The 22,194-nt window shown below is 30.8% G+C and overlaps 1 protein-coding gene across 1 annotated transcript; it reads right to left on the bottom strand.

Annotated features, from left to right (window-relative positions):
* Nucleotides 1-13,222: 13,222 nt before the first annotated feature.
* LOC127736077 (homeobox protein XHOX-7.1-like) lies at nt 13,223-17,832 on the bottom strand. Its single transcript, XM_052246575.1, has 2 exons — nt 17,221-17,832; nt 13,223-14,038 (listed from the first exon to the last, which is right to left on the bottom strand). The coding sequence occupies exons 1-2, from the start codon at nt 17,672-17,674 to the stop codon at nt 13,620-13,622; spliced, it is 873 nt and encodes a 290-aa protein (XP_052102535.1). The 5' UTR covers nt 17,675-17,832; the 3' UTR covers nt 13,223-13,619.
* Between the last annotated feature and the right edge of the window lie 4,362 nt (nt 17,833-22,194).

Here is a 22,194-nt window from a genome sequence, read left to right as displayed (position 1 = left end):
CAGAGAGGACATAATCTTTTTTCCAAAGGTAATTTACGGTGTCTACCCTGTTCAATATTTAGATAACTATTACTTATTCTTATTTTTATAAAATTTGATATAATGTATCGATCTAATAAATCTATTAATAAAAAATTTTCTAATTTGTATTCTTTTTTTAATTTTCTGTATGTTCTTAATTTGTTTCCATTAGGATTATTTTGGTCGTTAAAAAGACTGTCTTTCCAGAAATCTGTATAACTTTCAGCTAATTTTTTACCTACAGCATTAATAAGGCATTTTTTGGAGAAAGTATTTTGATTATCCCATACATGATTGAACCCTATTTTGGAAAGAGTATTTTTCAATTTGACCGCAAAACCATTATTTAAATTGAAAATACATTTATAGGCATTTGAAGCATAACTATCTTTTTTTGCATTCATCAAATGGCACCAATAGCCAACAGAAGCCTTTACAGCATCAATAGCAATAGGTAACATACCTATTTCTGCTAAAACTGCTGTGTTTACTGCAGCTTTATTTACACCAACAAGATATTTAGCAAATTTTATTTGAAATTTTGATGGTAAAAAAGACAAATATCTACATTCAAGACTTGAATTATCTTTAACTAACATATTAAGTGCCCATATTTCACTGCAATAAAGTAGTATAGGTTTTAAACAACTTTCAAACAGTTTTAAATGTGGATAAATATTAAGTTTATCTGAGAATAAGAGCTTTCTAATGCAAAACATTGCCTTTGAAGCTTTTTTGCACAGATGATTAACAGCATAAGTGAAAATTCCTGAGGGATTAAATAAAATACCCAAATATTTGTATTCATTGGTCAAATCAACTGTGTGTTCATTTAATTTAAAGTTATAATTTTTTAGGACTTTACCTGATTTATTAAATGTCATAACATTAGTTTTGTTTAGATTTACAGTTAAATTCCACTTATCGCAGTAAGTGTTGAGTTTGTTTAAACATTGTTGTAAGCCAGACTCTGATTCAGATATTAACACAAGGTCATCTGCATATAACAAACAAGATACATTTTTATCATTTAATATAGTAGGGTCACAAGAGCTGTCAAATATGTTAACTAAGTCATTTATATAAAGAGAGAACAATGTAGAGCTTAAAATGCACCCTTGTTTTACACCAACAGGGGAACTGAAGGATTGTGTTAACCCTTCACTAAACTTTACAGAAAATTGAACCTCCCTATACATGTTTTGTAAAATCTTATAAAATGATCCATTTATATTATAAGAACACAGTTTGTGAAAAAGTGCATTTCTATTTATTGTATCAAAAGCTTTTTTAAAGTCTACAAAGCAGACAAAAATTTTCTTTGATGATTTGAAAGCTTTGTCAATAATAGTCTTGAGTGTTAAAATATGATCACTTGTTCTGCAACCACTTCTAAATCCAATTCTAAATCCAATTTTAAATGCAGGATAAAGACAATAATTGTTTAGTTCTTTAAATATCGGCTGTATTTTTACTCGGTTCGAAACAGGAGTAATAGCTCGCTGAAGCTCACATTAGACCTGTTTCTTAACCTCGTACAAATACAGTTATTGTCTATTTATTAGATTTGAACAACCATTAACAACTGTTGCCTTAATCAATCCTTAGTTAAATCCTTTTTAACAATACCTGTATATCTGCACCGACATATCAAGTCATAACAAGAAGAATAACAAAGGGCAATGAGAAGCCACAAGTCGAAGACAGAAATCACTATTTCCTGTCCGGGTGTGGTTATATTTTTGTATTAGATTTTTAATTTTTAAACATTTTGGCCTCGAGTTTCACTGAAGTGATATTAATTGTCGAAATGCGCATTTGTGCAGTAAATTGGTACCGTATTAGTTATGAACGAAAGAAAAAGGCTATATTTTTTTTTCGTTTATTGGCCATGATCTGTACATAAATCAGGCCGTCAGCTTTTCGTTTGAATATATAGTTTTACATGAATCATTCCGGGGCCTTTTATAGCTTGCTATGCGGTATGGGTTTGGCTCATTGTTGAAGACCGTATGATGACCTCTAGTAGCTAACTTCTACGTCTTTGGTAACTGTTGGAGAGTTATCTCATTGGCAATCATATCTATACCAACGTTTTCTTATTTTTATAAAAGTCAGATACTAGCCCATAAAACAGTTCACATATCTCACTATCAATGTTGCCTTAGGTCTTGAAGGCCTCTAGTGAATCGGCATTAACAACACTATGACATTTTCTAAGTGCTATGGAGTAGTACTGTTTTGAATAATGAGTCCTTTTTTGCAAACCTTAGTGTTACGAGTAATTCAACATAACATTTATTGTAAATCTACGGAAAATAGCCGAAATAATGATTGTTCATGTCAGCACAGCAGTGCTGAGTACTCATATGGCGGTACCATGGTGGATAAAATGTCCACATACAGTGGCATCGACCAAGTGGTTGTAAAAGATATCAGATTAATGATTAAGTATGGAAAACACGCGTTTCTTACATAAGACTACTCAGTGGCGCTCGAATCACAACAATTTGAAAACCAAATCAAATAAAAGTTGAAGAGCATTGAAAACCAAAAATTAAAAAACGTTATGTCAAATCTGGCTAAGGCATCCATGCCAGAATAGATACACCTTTGTGTTACGAATGTTTGAAATTTGAAACGTTTACATTTTATACAGCACTGGGTCGATACCTCTGCTGGTGGACTATCAGTAGTCAGTACTTCGGTACTTACATGATTTATAACAAACCTTTCTAAAATTGTCCGTTTCTAAATTTTGAAATTATCAAGAAACAAAGGTTGCAACTTCCTCAAGCAAAGTTGGCCTTAGAAGGATTATGCTATTTTAAAGGTCCGATTTAGTTATATAGCTCTTCAACTGTTTCGGTTTTTAATCATCCTGATACACATTCAAATATTCTTTTTTTGAGTGTTTCTGGTGAAAGTAAATTCAGAAAAGCGCTTCGGACGCATGACATTTATAACGTGTCTTCGGACGCATGACATTTATAACGTGTCTTCGGACGCATGACATTTATAACGTGTCTTCGGACGCATGACATTTATAACGTGTCTTCGGACGCATGACATTTATAACGTGTTTTCGGACGCATGACATTTATAACGTGTCTTCGGACGCATGACATTTATAACGTGTCTTCGGACGCATGACATTTATAACGTGTCTTCGGACGCATGACATTTATAACGTGTCTTCGGACGCATGACATTTATAACGTGTCTTCGAACGCATGAACTTTATAACGTGCTGTTTTCATTTTTTACCAATAGTGATATTGACCTGAGATACCCGACTACTAATATAATACACTAGGCACGCGTTTCGTCAACGTTGAAGAGCAATGCAATCAAATCCTTTCGAAAAAGGACAGTTAGTTGTTATCACCCCAAGTTTTTGGTGGGGTTCGTGTTGCTCAGTCTTTAGTTTTCTATGTTGTGTTTTGTGTACTGTTGTTTGTTTGTCTTTTTCTTTTTAGCCATGGTGTTGTCAGTTTATTTTCGACTTGTGAGTTTGAATGTCCTTTTGGTATCCTTCGCCTCTCTTGTTAATATGTATGAGTTCCATAATCTCCGTTGATTCTATGCGGTGTTTCATTTATATGGCAAAAAAAAATAAGACTGGTACCATGATTGTACTGTGTTGCAAAGCATTTAACACATTGAGATATGGCTAGGTGACATCGTAATACACAAGAATCCGCACGTTATATGCTACAGATAACTACTTAAGCAATGATTTTAGGGCATTACTTAGGTTTTTATAGTTTGAATCTACTCTTATAAAAATAAGGAGATGTGGTATGATTGCCAATGAGACAACTGTCCACCAAAGTTCAAAGGAAGTGGATGTAAGCAATTAGGCAGCCGTATCTTGTTCATTTACATGATGTTTAATTTTGCGTTAAATGACACAAGATTAACTACGAGTTTATTTTTTATCATTTAAATCAAATTCACAATGCGAAAGAGAAAATTAGCCAAAAACTTCGAAGTAAAATTTATTTATCTAATTCATACAACATGTACACATGTAACTGTCATCGTGTCGGTAAAGATTGCCTCAAATAAGATGTTACAAAAAAGTTACACAATAATTGTTTATACAAACACTGAGGATAAAAAAAACACCGAGTTCAAGTATGCATAAAAAATAGTTTAAACAAACATTTGTATCTACATACATAAATATACGCACTAACAATTGTTGCATAAGAAAAAATATTATTTATTTATTTTCAAGACTTGTATCCAAAATTCTTGAAATAATAGTAACAATGCTTCAGATCTTTGTACCCAATATGTCATGATGTTAAAATAATCATTGCATGAATTTGCTGATCCGATGAGAAGTCATATGCAATCGGTGAAGTCGTGAACAAAGAAACGAAAATGAGACTTACCAATGATCATATGTGACACAGATTTTCAATAACTATCAGCTAAATCATGATGAGAGAGAGATGACTTTTAACATTACCATTATGAAACCTTAGTTCAATAGCTTCCATGTATGCAGCAACATTCTATTAAGAAACGCAGTCCATTTAATATTAAATCAACTGGAAAATACATACTCCATATTTGAACATTCCGCTGTGATAGTGCTGCATAAAAAGGAAAATTCACAATGAGAAAATTTTTGACATCTCTTTTTTCGTAAAGTTTTCTTTTCAACAAAATTCTAGATATAAGTCAAGATATGAAGCAGAACTGTATCTGTAGTATCCTTTATTTCAACTTATATTGGATAGATGTGTTTAACATGGTCACAGAACTATTTGTTCGAATCGTAGTGGCCTTTTTTGTTCTGTCTTTTTATAAACCATTACTTAACCTCCGTAACAGATGATTTCAGTGTCCAATTTGCCCATTGTCCAAAACTACTATCTAATTCTGTCATGTCATAAAGTTTTTTTGTTAAGTTTTTTTTAATTTTGTTTGGGTTTTTTTTTCAGGAGGCGGTTTTCAAATTTTGTTTTGAGGAAATTCGTATTGAAAAGCATGTTTTCGATAGAACAAGAAGATATAATCAATGTGATTTAGAGCTTGACATAAAACCATATTTATAAGATAAGAACGTTTGTTGATCTCTATAGATGCCTTTTTGTTTTACATGCAGTTGTTTGCCCCTCGTTTACGTTCACTTAATGTCTCCTTTAATTATACCCCCATCTCAAAGACGGGGTATTTAGTGATGCGCATGTCCGCCCGTTCGTCCTTCCGTCACATGTTTGATTACCGGTTAATAATTAAAGAACCCCTCCACCAAATCTTATTTAAATTTGAAACATAGTAATGGACCGTAAAATACAAGTACAGAGCGAATTTGATGGTTTTGACATTTACCATACAAGAGTTATGCCCCTTAGCTACTTTAAAAGTTTGCTTTTCTTCTGTGTCCGCATGAAGATGAATTAACCTCTTTACCAAATGATTGGAAGCTTGCACACAATGTCATAAACCATAGAATACAGATCAATTTTGATTTTAGTGGATTTTTTTACATTTACTTTTCAAGAGTTATGTCTACTTATAACCTTAGAAAGATGATTGTTTTGATTTCCAGATGATAACTAAAGAACCGACTGACCTAAAATTAAAATTGAGAATGGAAATTGGGAATGTGTCAAAGAGACAACAACCCGACCAAAGAGCACAAAACAGCTCAAGGCCACCGATGGGTATTCAACACAGCGAGAAAAACCCGCACCCGGAGACGGACTTCAGCTGGCCCCTAAACAAAAATGTGTACTAGTTCAGTAAAATGGACGTTACACTAAACTCCGAAACTTATAATATGAACTAAACATTAAAAAAACCATACAAGACTAACAAAGGCCAGAGGCTAATCTGATCTGTTTTAATTTGAACATAATGTGTTTTTTCAATTATTACCTTAAAATTGCGAAGTGATAATGAAAGTACAATTTGCAACATTTTGTTCAAATCTAACCACAATGCTTTGAAACCAGGTCACGTTCAATTTTGATTTTAATTTTGACATTTGCCATTAAAGGAGTTTTTTTGTAAGTGTGGTATCTGTGATCTCTAATTCTAGTTTGTTTGTAAGTGTGGTATCTGGGATCTCTAATTCTAGTTTGTTTGTGGAATCTCTAATTCTAGTTTGTTTGTAAGTGTGGTATCTGGGATCTCTAATTCTAGTTTGTTTGTAAGTGTGGTATCTGGGATCTCTAATTCTAGTTTTTTTGTAAGTGTGGTATCTGGGATCTCTAATTCTAGTTTTTTTGTAAGTGTGGTATCTGGGATCTCTAATTCTAGTTTTTTTGTAAGTGTGGTATCTGGGATCTCTAATTCTAGTTTGTTTGTAAGTGTGGCATCTGGGATCTCTAATTCTAGTTTGTTTGTAAGTGTGGCATCTGTGATCTCTAATTCTAGTTTGTTTGTAAGTGTGGCATCTGGGATCTCTAATTCTAGTTTGTTTGTAAGTGTGGTATCTGTTATCTCTAATTCTAGTTTGTTTGTAAGTGTGGTATCTGTGATCTCTAATTCTAGTTTGTTTGTAAGTGTGGTGTGATCTCTAATTCTAGTTTGTTTGTAAGTGTGGCATCTGTGATCTCTAATTCTAGTTTGTTTGTAAGTGTGGTATCTGGGATCTCTAATTCTAGTTTGTTTGTAAGTGTGGTATCTGTGATCTCTAATTCTAGTTTTTTTGTAAGTGTGGTATCTGTGATCTCTAATTCTAGTTTTTTTGTAAGTGTGGTATCTGTGATCTCTAATTCTAGTTTTTTTTTAAATATTCGACACATTCATCCACCGCTTGTTTTCGATTTGTTGAAATTTCAATGAAAAACTTTACCTTAAAAAGTCCGTAGCTGTTCTGTTTTAGGCTTCCGAATTTCTAAAGTATTTTGCTTCCCGAACTTTTGATGTCGAACATATCTGATAAATATTATCAACTACAGACCATGTAATCGACATTGTTAATAGTATTCATTACGAATTCATTTTATTGCAAGAAATAATTTTATGAAATGTGTAAATAGATTAGAATGCTTGAAACGTTTATTTTACCACGTAGATTGATAGTACTCTCTAACTCGTGGAAAAGCTATTTGTACTGTAAGCTTGAATTAAATATATCGTGTTGTGTAGAACTAAAAATGTACAAAGAATATGGTATTTGTTTAGTACCGTAATATTATTTTACTGAGAGAAAAAAAAAATCAAATTAACGGTAAAAAAGATACGAAAGATACCAAAAGGACATTCAAACGATGTCGAAAATATACTTGGCAAAAAAAAGAAAAAGATCAAAAGACATGCAACACAAAACACAACATAGAAAACTAAAGACTGAGCAAACCAATCCCCACCAAAAACCGGGGGTGATCTCAGGTGCTCCGGAAAGGTAAGCATATCCTGCTCCACATGTGGCAACCGTCGTGTTGCTGATGTAAGTACAAAGTTGATGATAATTCTTATTCGGTAAGTCACATTCGGGGAAAAGAAGACGGGATTGTGGTTACGACGATAGGAACATATCAATCGTCATCTGTGAAACAGGTGAGACGTTTGAGGACATCCAATTAGTTCAAATGTGAATTCCAGCATTACAATATTTTGACTTAGTTCCATTCATATTCTCATTAACTTATTACATTTTGAAATGATTTGAATTTCAACACTATGGGTTGTAATGTTCATCAGGCGAACTTAAGACCAACAGCACAAAATCAGCATTATTATATGCGTCTATATATCACATACAAACTATAGAAGGTATGATCAAGAAACCGTTCTTGAATTTAAAAAATATACCTTTTAAAATCCTTTAGATAAGCATAAGACATACGTCTGTCAGACATCAGTATTTTGTAAAATTAACAAAATATTGTCTAAAGACTGAACCTTTTGAGGCATCGAAAAGAATACAAGGAAAAGAGTTGCCCGATTGAAACTTGTTGTTTAAAATTTTGTAAATGTTTTAAATTAAGGATATATACATGTATCTCCCTCATGCTAAGCTCTGGTTCCTTTCTGGATTTGGCTATACTTTAGATCCTTTTTGGTTTTATCTGCTACACTTTTCCTGCAATGTTTGTATTAGGTTTCGGATTTTCAAATATTTCGGCCTCGACCATCAATGAAGAGACATTAAATATCGAAATGTGCATCTGGTGCAGAAAAAAAATGGCACCGTTAATGTTATTACCAGCACTAAATCAATACCTCTGCTGGTGGACTGTTAGTCCCCGAGTGTATCTTCAGCCATGTAGCCAGAACTGACATGAAAATATGGATATTATCTGATTGAAATTTGCTGTAATAAAATTATGTAAATCAGTTTGAATTAAGGAATATATCTCCCTAAATCAATGCTCTGGTTCCTTGTCCGGATTTGGCTATAAAGAACGTCTTTATCACATAGAGCATTACCAATCTTGGAGCATTCCCAAACCAACAGTTCATGTATGATTCAAAGATACCATCAGGAAACAATATTTTGCCAAATTTTGATCTATCAACAGCTGACTTTTGATTATTGACCCTAAAACCAATAGGATTCTTCCTGAAACCCATGGTGCATTATTACAATAAGTTCGGTAAAAGTTAGACATTTGGTTCGAAAAATAAATTAGATGCAAAAGACACCAAATGAACAATAAAAATTACAACCCGAACAACCGAAAATACCATAGCAAAAAACCATAGCAACAAATGACGTCACGACAAACATCAGTCTACAAAACACTACATAGAAAACATCCAGAAACCAAACGTTTTGTCCAAAATTCTTTTAATTGTTGTAATGGTTAAGTCTTTGAATTATTCACCCAACACTAATAGTGTTCTTCCTCATCCTATTAGTAAACAAAAGTTTTAAAGTTCAACAGATTTTGACCGGAAAACGAAATGTTGACGTCTAGACGCCCGAACGCTCGGACTTCGATTTCAACTTCATTGCAACGCTGACAAAAACGATGTTAGGCATCATATATTCAAAGTTAGTATAGGATCGAAAGATTATCCTGAGAATGCAAAAAAAAAATAGACTTTGGTGCTATCAACATAAACTACAAAACACGAGAATATTATGGTTTTGAGATTTTCAACAAATACTAAAAATTCACTTAAACACCTTTACGAGCTGAAACTTTTTTATTCATTTAATTATACACATAAACCCGCCTTGAAACGTCACTAAACCAGTTTTACGGTTAACATCGGGAATTGGTTGACTGAAACGATGTGTCTGTGTCTCAACTCGAAAGAGACATGTTTTCGTTGTTTTTTTTTTTTATCTGAAGACTTGGGGAAAGTCGTCTGAATTGACATTTGACCTATCGTGTCCTATTCCCTGTCTTAACATTCTTACTGGTTCTAAATTCGCATTGAGAGTGACGCATACATAGCACGACATACTTACAATGTCTCGCTCAATACTTACAATGTCTCGCTCAATACTTACAATGCCTCGCTGGTTTTCATGCGATTCCCTCGGTTTTTTAATCTCTGTTTGTTTATTCTATATTAATTTCCGAGTTTGGAACATTTGTAAACTACTATTTTGTTTTTGTTTTGGCTTGTTTTTGTTTTGGCTTGTTTTATTAGTGATGTCTCATTGAAAGGTAAACCCCAAATAAGTTTTTATTCATATCTGTTCTTAAGATCAATGAAGTCTTAAAATCCATTATAATGATTTCTTTCTAAATGAAAAAAAAAAATACAAATATGTATAAAAAAAAAGAAATTTTAGAACAGCAAAGCATATAAGGAAACTGGTCTTTTTTATCACAATATTTGTAAACATATTGCTTCTTCAGTTTGTAACACTCAATTAAACAGTACCCGTATCAGTAATCGTTTGTATTTGTTTATTTATATTTGTAATGTGTCTGGATCCATGTTTCGTCAAGAACCTCGCTTTCCTCTGACATTATCATATCACTTCTAACATCTCTACTGTAAATATTTTAAATTAGAGTTATCAAATTAGATAATAACGTGTTTTTATTTGATAGCTCTCGTTGAAAGAACTATTTGTTATCACTTGGAACAGATAATTACTCTATATTAACATGTTTACCTTTCTATACAAACATATGTATTTTATTGAGTTGAGAAATCTCTGTAAATAATACAAAGATGAAACGGTTATAAAGATGTAATTACTTCAAGCCTAATAAATAAATAACGTTAAAGTAAATAGACACACATTCAGCCAGAATAAATTGTTTTGAACCTTTTGATTAATGTTCCGGTGTTACCAAATGGACATGATTCAATCATGAAATACAGGAAGGTTGCAGGAGTCTATTGGTTACCCACTTACACGTCATCACCGACTTTCCTTTCAACTTTGGTGGTTTAAAACTTCAAAGCAAGGGACCCGAAAAATCATGAAAATATTTTGACGAAAACATCATAATCTCCGCGTATAAATCATAACGCACCAAAGCTAATGAGAACATTTCTTTTTGAAACTTCATTAATTTTTTCTCCTAATAATTGATATGTAGAAATGCTGATAAGAACTATCATTGAAATGGTCATATATGTAACTCAACTGCATTTACAAAACTTTTTAAATTTTTCGAAATAATAAGGATTTTTTACCCCAGGAAGAGATAACTTTAGCTGGATTTGGCAGAATGAATTAACTTAGCAGTATTTTGTAAATTTCAAACCTTTCGCAATTTTGGGACTCCAATGCTCTTCAACTTCGTACTTGATTTGACCATTTATTTTTTTTAATTCGAGTGTCACTGGTGAGTATTTGTAGACGAAACGCGCGTATAGCGTTCAAAATCTGATAAGGGTTTATTATTTTTATTCAGAAACCAGTCTCAACACTTCGATGGATTCAGCTTTTACATGAGTCGACTTATTTTATCAAAAAGCATTAGATTTTACTTTAAAAAAGACAAAAACATAAAAAGAAGCATTTTTTTGTGTAATGTTGAAAAAATTCTCGAGGTCGGTACCATCCTGTCTACATACAGAAGACAGACAATTTTTTTTAAAGACTGCCTCAAGTTTTATAATTCAACTTAATAATCTAGACGTTTGTGAATGTGTTTATCAATACTATACATCAGTTGGGTTGTATCAAAGTTGTGTAGTATTGGCTAAAGAGAGGTATACAGTTACCTCATAGAAAATTACACTTTGGGAGATAATTTGAATCATTCAGTGTTTTACGTCTGAACAAATTCAAATTTGACAGGAACATTGGCTAAACTGTGAAAGTAAGGGCGAGATGGGAGGTCTTCAATATTTTTATTGTCCACAGTCAGACTTGAGAACATGTTCAAAATGATTAAAGGTGAAAATCTTGTTTGGCTGATGGTTTTATCTATGACAAGCCATTGCAGATAAAAGGCGATAAAAATCCGCCCATTTTACTCTGATTGCAGAGTCATAAAAATATTTTGGAAATATAATATTTATACCAATTCGACAATTCAAAAGAAGGAATGTGCACAGTAATATTTACTCCAAATGAAAACCTTAGGAACAGGGGTATCTCAGACGCTAGACATACAATCCATTTACTTTGCTAACTTTGATAACATTTAACATTGATTTTTACAGATTCTAGCATATAATACAATAGAATATTTTCCATTTCTGTATTCTGAGACTCCTCTATGTTACAGTAGTATCATCTGCATTTAAATACATTTATTTATCAATCTGCTTCGTCAGCACGTTTAGTATGCAAATTGACTACTCAGCAACGGTTAAGTTGTCAGCAGACTGTTTTGACTTTTTTTATGTGATTTTTTTTATTTATAATCTCATTGTTTTCCTTTTTTTTTTCATTAATTTAATTTCATTCTTTGTAATACGATAAAAGAGGGACGAAAGATACCAGAGGGACAGTCAAACTCATAGATCGAAAACAAACTGACAACGCCGTTAACACAAATGCAAAGGCTACATATGCGATATTGTCAATGAAAACGTGAAAAATATATGTTGAATTTCATTATCATGTTGCCTTGCCATCTCATTTATCCTTCCTTAACTTATTTACTTCCTTATTTTGAAATCATATACTCTGTTGTACATTGTGGCTCTTTGTGATATGGTTTACGGTATGCATGTAGAGTAATTCATGTGACATATATCACAAAATATCAGTATAAAAATGTTTAGTAATTTTTTTTAGAATAATATGGATATTTATTTATTGTATTTTTTATAGAGCAAGGTTTAAACTATACAGTTTGACAAAAGTTGAAATGTATTTACCCTTTTTGGTTTGTGTCAATTTCCGCACCTTTACCTTATGCTTTATATTATTAAAGTTTTACTATTTAATTAAATTTTGTTCTTTTCTTTAATCAACAACCTTTTGTTTTTCTTTGCAACATTGACAATATACATTTGTAATTGTGTTATATTTATTGATATATGTTCACAAGTCACTATATATAATAAAAATAAATACTTACTTACTTACTTTGTTCTTTTGAATGATCAAGATCAGCATTAACATTTTAAATGACCAAGACAGAGACAACTCTTTGTTTTGATATTTTCTTCTTGTACAGAATAAAATACTAAACATAAGCATTTCAAATTTAAAGAAGGGAGGTCACACCAGATATTATGGATTTAATTAAATAGAAATTCCATATTCCATTTATTCTTATGAGCGAACTCATTTTACAATATTAATTCTATATTACTATGAGCTAGAAGCTAAAAATTACTTTTTGAAACTTCCCAAAATTTCAGTTATCACATGTTAATACATACGAATAATAATTTGTCAAATATTTTGCAAAATTTCAGATTTTTTAAAAAATAAAAAATATTTCCTTCACATGCATGTTTATTAAAAAAAAATCAAAGTTGTAATCTGAAATATATGCATTTTTTTTTAAATATGCACAGTAGTAATTTCATTTTGAGTCGTTCATTGCTTGTTATTGCTATTCCAATTGTAAAAGGTAAAGGAAACGATCCATATTTAAAAAAAAATTATTGTAGAAGTTCTACGACAAATCCCATTTTTACTGCCACCTGCTTTAAGAATGTCACCGTTGCTCGACAACTTCATTAACGGTAATAAATATCAATTTTCAATACATATATATTGCGTCTATAAAATGTATTTTTATTGGATACCTTTCACAAATCATTTAACACATCTCATAATTTGAAAATGATAAGCAGTATGAACGACTTTTATTCATCTTAAATATAATAAAAATTATAAACAACGTTTGAAGGTGTAAATCATATATTTAATTGCAAATAAATGTATTTTACAACAACGGGAATAACCACGTGATCATTATAAATATTATTTGATATATACAAAACGAATAACCAAAAAAATATCCGTTACCTTACGTCAACAAAAACAAAATATTTTGGCAAGTTTTTTTTCATAATGTTTACTGCAGTTTTAATCTCTGCTGAAGCACATATACGTAATCTACACATCCAGACTGACTCAGTAAATAGTTGTTTATGCTAAGTGTTGGTCACCATCTGTCTAGCACCGAGAGACGGACACACAGGAGCACATGTAATAGCACGAAACGTACTTTTCGATCACCCGTAATGTAACATGGAACAATGGTCCAGTCTTTGGTCACATAAGTTCTTAATCAAATCTAATGATGATATACCATGCTGACACTTCCATAACTAAAAGGAGACATGAATGAATGTGGGAAATTTTGTGGTCGTCCAAAATGGTTTCCATAAAAAGCTGCTGCGGCGGGGAAAGTTACCCCTATTGCAGGAGGGAGCATCGGTTTGGATGCCATTTTAAGTTTTTCTAATTCTGCTTCATGAAGTCTTTTTGCTTTTGCTCTTCGATTCTGAAACCAAATTTTAACTTGGGTTTCAGTTAAGTTCAAAGAAGCTGAAAACTCAGCACGTTCAGCTATAGAAAGATATTGTTTTTGGCGAAATTTCCTCTCTAATGCTAGCAGTTGAGACGTTGTGAAAGGGGTTCTAGGTTTTCTGTTTGTTTTATGCTTCCGTAACGTACATTTCTGTGGGTTTATCCTTCCAGGACTAGGAGGTCCTACAATAAAGAAAAACAACATTAACACACATTAACTCTTATCTCAAATTAGATAATTGTATTATTAACCATATCACGAATGCAAATCAGCAATATTGATAAAGCGCCTGCCTGCGAATATCTGTTAATTCGCGGGGGTCATCTGTTTTACCTCTAGCTGATTGTTCTGCGATACTGTAGCATAATATACAGAACATTTAATTAGACACACATTATCTCACCATTTAGTCAACAAGTAAACCTAAATTTATTAAAATTAATTATCGGTAGCAATAATTGAAGAGGGCTGTTGAAAGGTATCATTGATAAGGAATTGATACAATGAATTGAACGACACCGTGCTATACTGATTGACATCGTGGAAGGTTATTAACAGACTTAACACTTCTAATTATCTCCCAACTATTGAACATTTTATCTTAATTCAATTAATTGGCAGCTATTTTGACCGCGTGATTTACGAGATGTTCATTTGAATGACAACATTAATGTGTATCGTTAATATGACACGATAGTTTATGATGTTCAGGTTTCATAACTTTTCTTGAATTTGTTCCTTTATCTTTATTGTAGTAGTTAGCAAATTATAAATGAATTATTATTTGATATGTATTTCCCTCCAAAAACTTTATGATCGACAGACGTTCACAAATCAAACCAAAATCATGGATGAAATATAGAGTCCATTTTACAATATGTTCAGCAAGCCAACAATATTTCGAGGGAACGAAAACCCATTATGGATCTGAAAGTATGAAAAGTCTATGCTGCCATTGATTTTAATAGGGGGAAAATTGTAAATAATTATGAACAGTCCCAGTATTCTGGAGAAACTTTGATTCGACTCCGACCGTAATTTACAATTCTTCCAGATTATCTTGAATTCGCACTCGCTTCGGTTAATTGTGTGTGAAGTATTTTTTCCAATAGTTATAATTTTTCCAAATAATGGGAATTGTAAAAAAAAATGTATGATATATCTACCGTAACTTTATAAAATCGTAAATCAGTATGGGCTTTTGAGAAATCTTTTTTCAAAATAAGTCCATGCTGCAATTTCTTTTCAATTTAACAATATAGACAAACATTAAGTTATTAAACAGCTCAATTCTATTCCAATTTATTTGAATTATGTCTTAGCATTAAATATTTTCAAACAGCTCAATTCATTCAAATTCATTTAAAGATTTATCTATTAGATAAAAACAAATTCGCAGGGTGCATTCACATTTGCCTACAGAATTTATTATGAAAAATAAATTTATATTTCTTTTCTATATATTTTTCATGCATGAAATTGAAATACACATGATTACGCATATTAACCCATGTAATTTAGAAAGATTTACAGTTTTTAAAATTGATGAGGATATTAGCAAATTCAAGCGAAAATATAATGGCTTGTTCCATAACGTTATTTTATGGTCTAACAGATACAAACAGAAATATCAAAAGTGCACAATATCTCGGTTTTTTTCCAAGGTTATCGTATTAATAGCTATATGCATATTTTTACGTGAAAATGTGACAAGAAAAATACAATAAAGAAAACACAAAAACAAGACACATTTATTTGACGAAGTTATAATAGCATCAGTTTCTTGTTTTTTAATTAAACATATTTAAGAAAAACCTTGGAATTATTTATTCTGAGAATTGCTATTAAATATTGCCGAAGACTATATGGTTACATATAGTTGCTTGCTTACACGTAATTTGGACTCTGGTAGAGAGTTGTCTCATTGACAAGCATACGCCATCTCTCTCTCTATATATAGCTATATTCTAACATTAATATTCTACTTTTCTCAAAATTAAACGATTATAAATATTTAGTATGTATATCTTTTAATTCTAATATTTTTCATTTGTTTAAATGATATTTAAAACACATTTGTTCAAAACACGCAACTTCAATAAAAATAAAGTAATACACGGACACATAAATATAACATCAATTGCATATACTAAAAATGCTTTAAAGTTAATACACAAAAGAACTCTGACGGTTTTATACATAATACGAGTGATAAAATCATTACAGAAGATATCATTTTGTACTTTGATGATCCTATAAAATTATGCACAATTTTTAAGTTTTTGGGCATATTTTTTTACAGGTATGACAACAAAGGTATAAACTACAAAGTAACGAGACAGGTGCGAATATTAATGAAAACATTAAAAAATAGCTTTGGGTGTAATTTTATCTCATCTAAAATACAAATGTATCTATTGTCGGGCCATTATCATCGGTAATCACTTTACATTACCCTACAGTAGTTTTATTTATTAAAATCATTAATTGAATCATCGATTAGAATTAAAATTAATGTTCTATCAATCAGATCTATTTGTCTTCACTGTAAACTTGAAAAGAACTACAAATGATCACATCCATTTGTTATAATGTTAATGATACTTAATTTCAATGTAATGTCACATGTTAAAGAGATGTTAATTTTATTAATATGCACATTTTAAATATGTACGTGGAAAATTAATATTAATGTTATTTCTATTCAACCTTAGATATTTGAAAAAAAAATACATTAAAATATGAATAACAGTATTTTTGTAGGATATTTAAATATGCAACATTTTATCAACTGAAATATTTCTATTTCTTATAAAGTCTTTTTTCTTTTCGTCATTTTAAATTATTACCTTTTAACTTGTATGTTCAGCTAAGTGTATGATGATTATTGGAATTTTTGTAACTTGAAAATAAAATGATTTCAACTTAAAAATACAAAAAAAAAATATATAGAAGTTAATTTCTTTATTCATGTATACAAAATTTTAAAATCAAGTTATTTTTGCACAAAATTCGAACATATATTTATATTTAATTGCTTTTTGAAAATGAATGTTTTTACCAGTTTAAAAGAAATACAAATTGCTATTTATTCGTGATTTTCATCTTCAGTTTGAACCTAATCGCCTCTCCTTCAGATAGAATAATATACAAATAACCAACACTTTACACAGATTTTTACTAATTAAGTTTCTAAACTCAATTTACGAGATCATATAAAAATAAGATGTGGTATGATTGCCTATGAGACAAATCTCCACAATAGGCCAATAGTTATTTGTGATCAATGTAAAAAAATAAATCCAAAAATATTATTATTATTTAAATTTTGAAGGAATTTTATTTGCTACATTTAATAATTTACCTTTTGGGGGAGACAGCCCTGTCGTTGATAACCATGGGAATGAGGAGGTATTGTAATAGTTTTGCCACCGACTTTCTCCAGGAAGTGGAACATTACCATTTCTACATATTGTTTGTTTATTTAAAATGTCATCCATACTGAAAGGTCCCATTGTGGCTGTAGGAATCCTTGGTTGCTCCTGTAAACTGTCTTCAGAACTCACAGAATTAGGGGATTCTGTGTTTTCTCTGTCATTGACGGGTCCCTTTTCAGACATTATTGAATCCACACTGAATTTTAAAACTTGTTTCTGTCCAGAGGATGGTGATATTTTAGCACTTTGGTTTTCTTGAGTTTTTTCCGACATATTTTCACTATTTGATGGTTCTGTGTTTTCGGATGATTTTGATGAGGTTGATGACGGTAGCTTACTGAAAGCAGAATTGTCACTAGAAGAAAACGGAACCGGCTGCATATTTGTTCATCAGAAATGCTATTGTTAATATTAAATAATTTCACTAATAAATATCAAGAATACAGTATGAAAAAGTTTTAAACACTCTTTCTGTCGTCTTTCCAACTACTGTATCCATTCAGAATCACTTTGAAAGTTTTATGATCCATATACACTGTTCGGAAGTGACGTCAGCCAATCAGAAAGTCACCATTGGTGAGATTACAAATTGGTGTGTAATGGCGTATAAATTACCGTCTTTTCATTGGAAACTGTTGAAAACCATTCAAGTATGCCGAGATGGTGTGTGTTAGCAAACAGAAGATAATTTGAAACACTTCGGTGGGTGATATTCAAAGCAAATTTGATCAAAGGCCTTGTCATTCGTATTGACAAAAGGAATATCAGCTACCTCCTCGGGTTATGAAACTAAGTATATTATTATCACACTTTTGAATCCACTTTATTTAAAGGTAGATTAATTTAGATGATCTAAAAGTCACTCTTGTTATTTGCCCCTATTAGAAATGATCAATTACTCTCGGTATAGTATATCACTAATTGCTCATTACGCTCTGTATCATTGGTGTCATCGCAAAGGACGGCCAAGTCACTTACAAGAGTAACAGGCGCCGAGCCACATCATCTGTAAAATGAGGGTGGGATCATAATATCAAAAATCAACATCAAGTAAAACCCGTCAATAAAAAAAAAAATTGCCGGCTTTCTAACACCTTCTGGTGCTGTCGTTTTAATTTTAAGTAAATAGACAACGATATAGTTATCTTTAAATTAAATCCAGCTTTAAGTTCACATCGAATTTCAAAACTTCAATTAAATTCGTATTAATAGAAGATATATTATAGTTGTGTTTAAATTTCTAATTTTATTTATATTTAAAAGTATAGTTAATTTCAACATATGTTCTTTAATTCTTGAATCAAATTTCTACACTTTCTGTCAATTTCAAAAGACATTTCGGTTTAAATAAATCATTCCAAATTGATATATACATAATTTAATTAATTGAGTGCGAAAATGATAGATTTTGATTTGAGAATGGTTCATACTCCTGATGAAAAATGGAAATGATTATCAGTGAAATATATACTTTACATATCAAAAAGATATTTTTTTTCAAGATTGTGCATCGCGATAATTTGTCTTTTTCAATACAGGAAAAGAATAATGTTATATATTTATTCTTAAGCACGCATTTTATTGATATTAATGACTTTGAAGATTTACAATATACTAAATTGCAGACGGAAGAGTGTACAAGTTACAATAAAATCTTTGATATATACCTTATTATTTTCTGTTTGTTTTTAAAATTGAAAAAAGGTTCTAAGATTTTATAGAAATTGTTAAGAAAAATATATTTAAGATATACAAATATATGATTTTTGTAATAATATGAATATCTGAAGTGCCTTTTGGTAGTTTTCTGATTATTCGATTCCAATTAAAGTAAATACAAACTTAAATTATATGGGTAAATCAAATCTTTGCATTATATTTTAGTTTATATGGGTAAATCAAATCTTTGCATTATATTTTAGTTTATATGGGTAAATCAAATCTTTGCATTATATTTTAGTTTATATGGGTAAATCAAATCTTTGCATTATATTTTAGTTTATTCAAATCATTAAACCCTCATTTCTATGTTGTTTTTTTTTATGGTTTCGGAAAAAAATGAAGTTGACAAGTAGACCCTATGTTGACCTCCTAGATTTCCCTTTTTTGTTTGTTTGAGTCTTTGGAGTGCTTTCTAATTGACGCATATACGACATTTCCTTTTATACGACGTCCTTTTATACGACATGTCCTTTTAGTCATATTTACTAAAATGTTTGTTAAAACAACTTTCACAAAACTCATTTCAAATAACTCGAATTCTGATTTTAAATAATGTTCAAAGATCTCAGATGTTTGTGACTTTATTTTTAATTTTATTTTTGAATGCATAACAATAATCATAAAATCTATGAAATGTAAAAGAAAACCCATAAAATTATGAATTTAGTTTCAACTTCTAGGATGCAAATTTCGTTATCATGATCAATTACTCTCGGTATAGTATATCACTAATTGCTCATTACGCTCTGTATCATAGGTGTCATCGCAAAGGACGGCCAAGTCACTTACAAGAGTAACAGGCGCCGAGCCACATCATCTGTAAAATGAGGGTGGGATCATAAACAATAATCATAAAATCTATGAAATGTAAACGAAAACCCATAAAGTTATGAATTTAGTTTCAAATTCTAGGATGCAAATTTCGTTATCATGAGCTCTGACCTTCTCGGAAATCTTATCTATAATTTATATATTTCTATAACAAAAATTAAATATCGACATTCATTTATTCTTTTAATAAAATCTGAACAGTAATTTACTTTTTGATATCATCATGAAGTTGACAACAATTGTGTAAAATAAGCCAATTAATGTAACACATTCATAAAGAACTGTTTATACAGCAATAATCATAGTTGTCACTTTACCGTGCAATCCAAACTATCAAAATAATTGAGAAAAATATCCTATCATTGTCCATTAGATTTTATCTTATAACTAGCTTCTAATGTGATTACCAAAACATTGATCATAATAATGATACCTTAGATTTTAATTACCCGAGGCGATAGGCGAGGGGATAATATCAAACAAAGTGTGCCGTAATTTCCATAAAATGCTAGCGCTTAGGATGGCGAAAAAAATACACGGCCTTAAAATCAATATTAATTCAACTTTTACTGCTCATTTAATGGTATTTCATTACGTAGATTTAAATCTGAAAATACACCCTAGAAGCAACTCTGGTTCATTTATACACGAATATCCTTGTAAACCGCGGGGGCCAATTATTTAGTAAAATATTGATGAAGATTATTACGGATAATTACAACAATTATTATATCTATTGATTCAATCTTCATTTAACACATTAAATAGAATTAAACAGTTCTCTTTACATAGGAAATTAATTTCTTCCGACATGCGATTAAGGTCTACTTGTTTGTTGATATTTGCCTGATATTTTACAATAATTACATATAATAGATTTATTTATTTTATGCGATTATGGGTAATAAATTGATGCACGCGCCAATAATAATAAACCTTTACAAGTTTAACCCTAAATTGTAATTACAAATTAAAGCGAAGCGTTTTTGTCACGCAACATCAGAATCATTTGGGCGCTTGATTGTCATATAATGATGGAAACAGTCCGGACTGCCGGGAAGATATATAATACTGCCAAAGTATCGGGTTAGTACTATTTATCAAAATCATTATTGTCAATTAAAGTTTATAATTAAATGAATCATGTGCAACCATACAATTATTTGCTCGTTAACAATGTTAATTTGCATAAATAATATCGTTTTGGTTGCATGGTTTGAAGCAGAAATATGACACTTTAATAATGGAAAAAGCAGTTCTTGTTTTATGGCACTTGTCTCTTAAACAAATAAATAAATAAATGAATAGAATGATAAATGAATAGATAAACAAAAAAAGAAATAAGTATATACACATTATACTAACTAAAGGCCATGTTTCATTACTTTGGCTCAGAATGTGCTAGGTATTTCAGGATATCCCAAAAAAACACAGAAAAACCTAAACCGGTTTTGGTTTTGAATGCCTGAGATATATATGGGTACAATAATTTATATTTTTATTTGGTACCTTATATATATATATATATATATATATATATATATATATAAACACGAAACAATGCTTGCTATATGCTACACAAAAAACGGTAATTCATTCACCATATAAGTTACTTTAATAATACTTCAAAAGATTTATTGTACATTCAATCGTACTATAAAGATAGATAAAGGTAAATTTTTATTTCCAATAGAGGACCCATTATGGGCATAATCAGTACAGTGATTATTTTTAAATCAAACAATTGCAATATAGACAATTCACAAGAAAAACAACTCAAACATGAAATATAAATTGAGTTAATAATATATATTTATTATACTTCATGTCAAAATGCCAGATTTTGATTGGTTAATACGAGGGAGACAATTTACTTTATTATACTTCACGTTAAAATGCCATATTTTGATTGGCTAATACGAAGGTGTTAATTTACTCTATCACATGGCTGAGCGGGTGACATTTTTTTGAATGTCACCCTCTCGTCCAGACCAATCAAATATCGATAGTTCAAAGGACAATGAATTGAATTTACATCAAGTTATTAAAGACAATGCTTAAGATCTACGTTACAGATTCTATTATTTGACTGTCAAAATAAAAAAATAAAACATCTTGTTTCACTTCTGTTGATTTTTCTAATACCCGTAACGTTGTTATGTACGTGACGTCATAGAAAATACTTTTAAATAAAATGCATCTGTAAAAGACAATAATGATAGGACTTTCAGTATAATAAATTAAATAATAACACATAGCTGAGAGGGTGATAGAGCAGATTGGTACCCCTCGAAAAAGCATTGTCAACCTTGGCTTCGCCGCGGTTGACAATGTTTTCTCGGGGTAAC

Source organism: Mytilus californianus, unplaced genomic scaffold (genome assembly GCF_021869535.1).
Source record: "Mytilus californianus isolate M0D057914Y unplaced genomic scaffold, xbMytCali1.0.p SCAF_3, whole genome shotgun sequence".
Taxonomy (NCBI): domain Eukaryota; kingdom Metazoa; phylum Mollusca; class Bivalvia; order Mytilida; family Mytilidae; genus Mytilus; species Mytilus californianus.
This window is presented reverse-complemented; position numbering and strand designations above follow the sequence as displayed.

Coding starts and splice junctions, on each gene's coding strand:
- LOC127736077 (XM_052246575.1), bottom strand. CDS start 17,674: ATGCAGCCGGTTCCGTTTTCTTCTAGTGACAATTCTGCTTTCAGTAAG. Junction 14,039..17,220: donor AGGGCTGTCTCCCCCAAAAG/GTAAATTATTAA, acceptor TCTTTATTGTAG/GACCTCCTAGTCCTGGAAGG.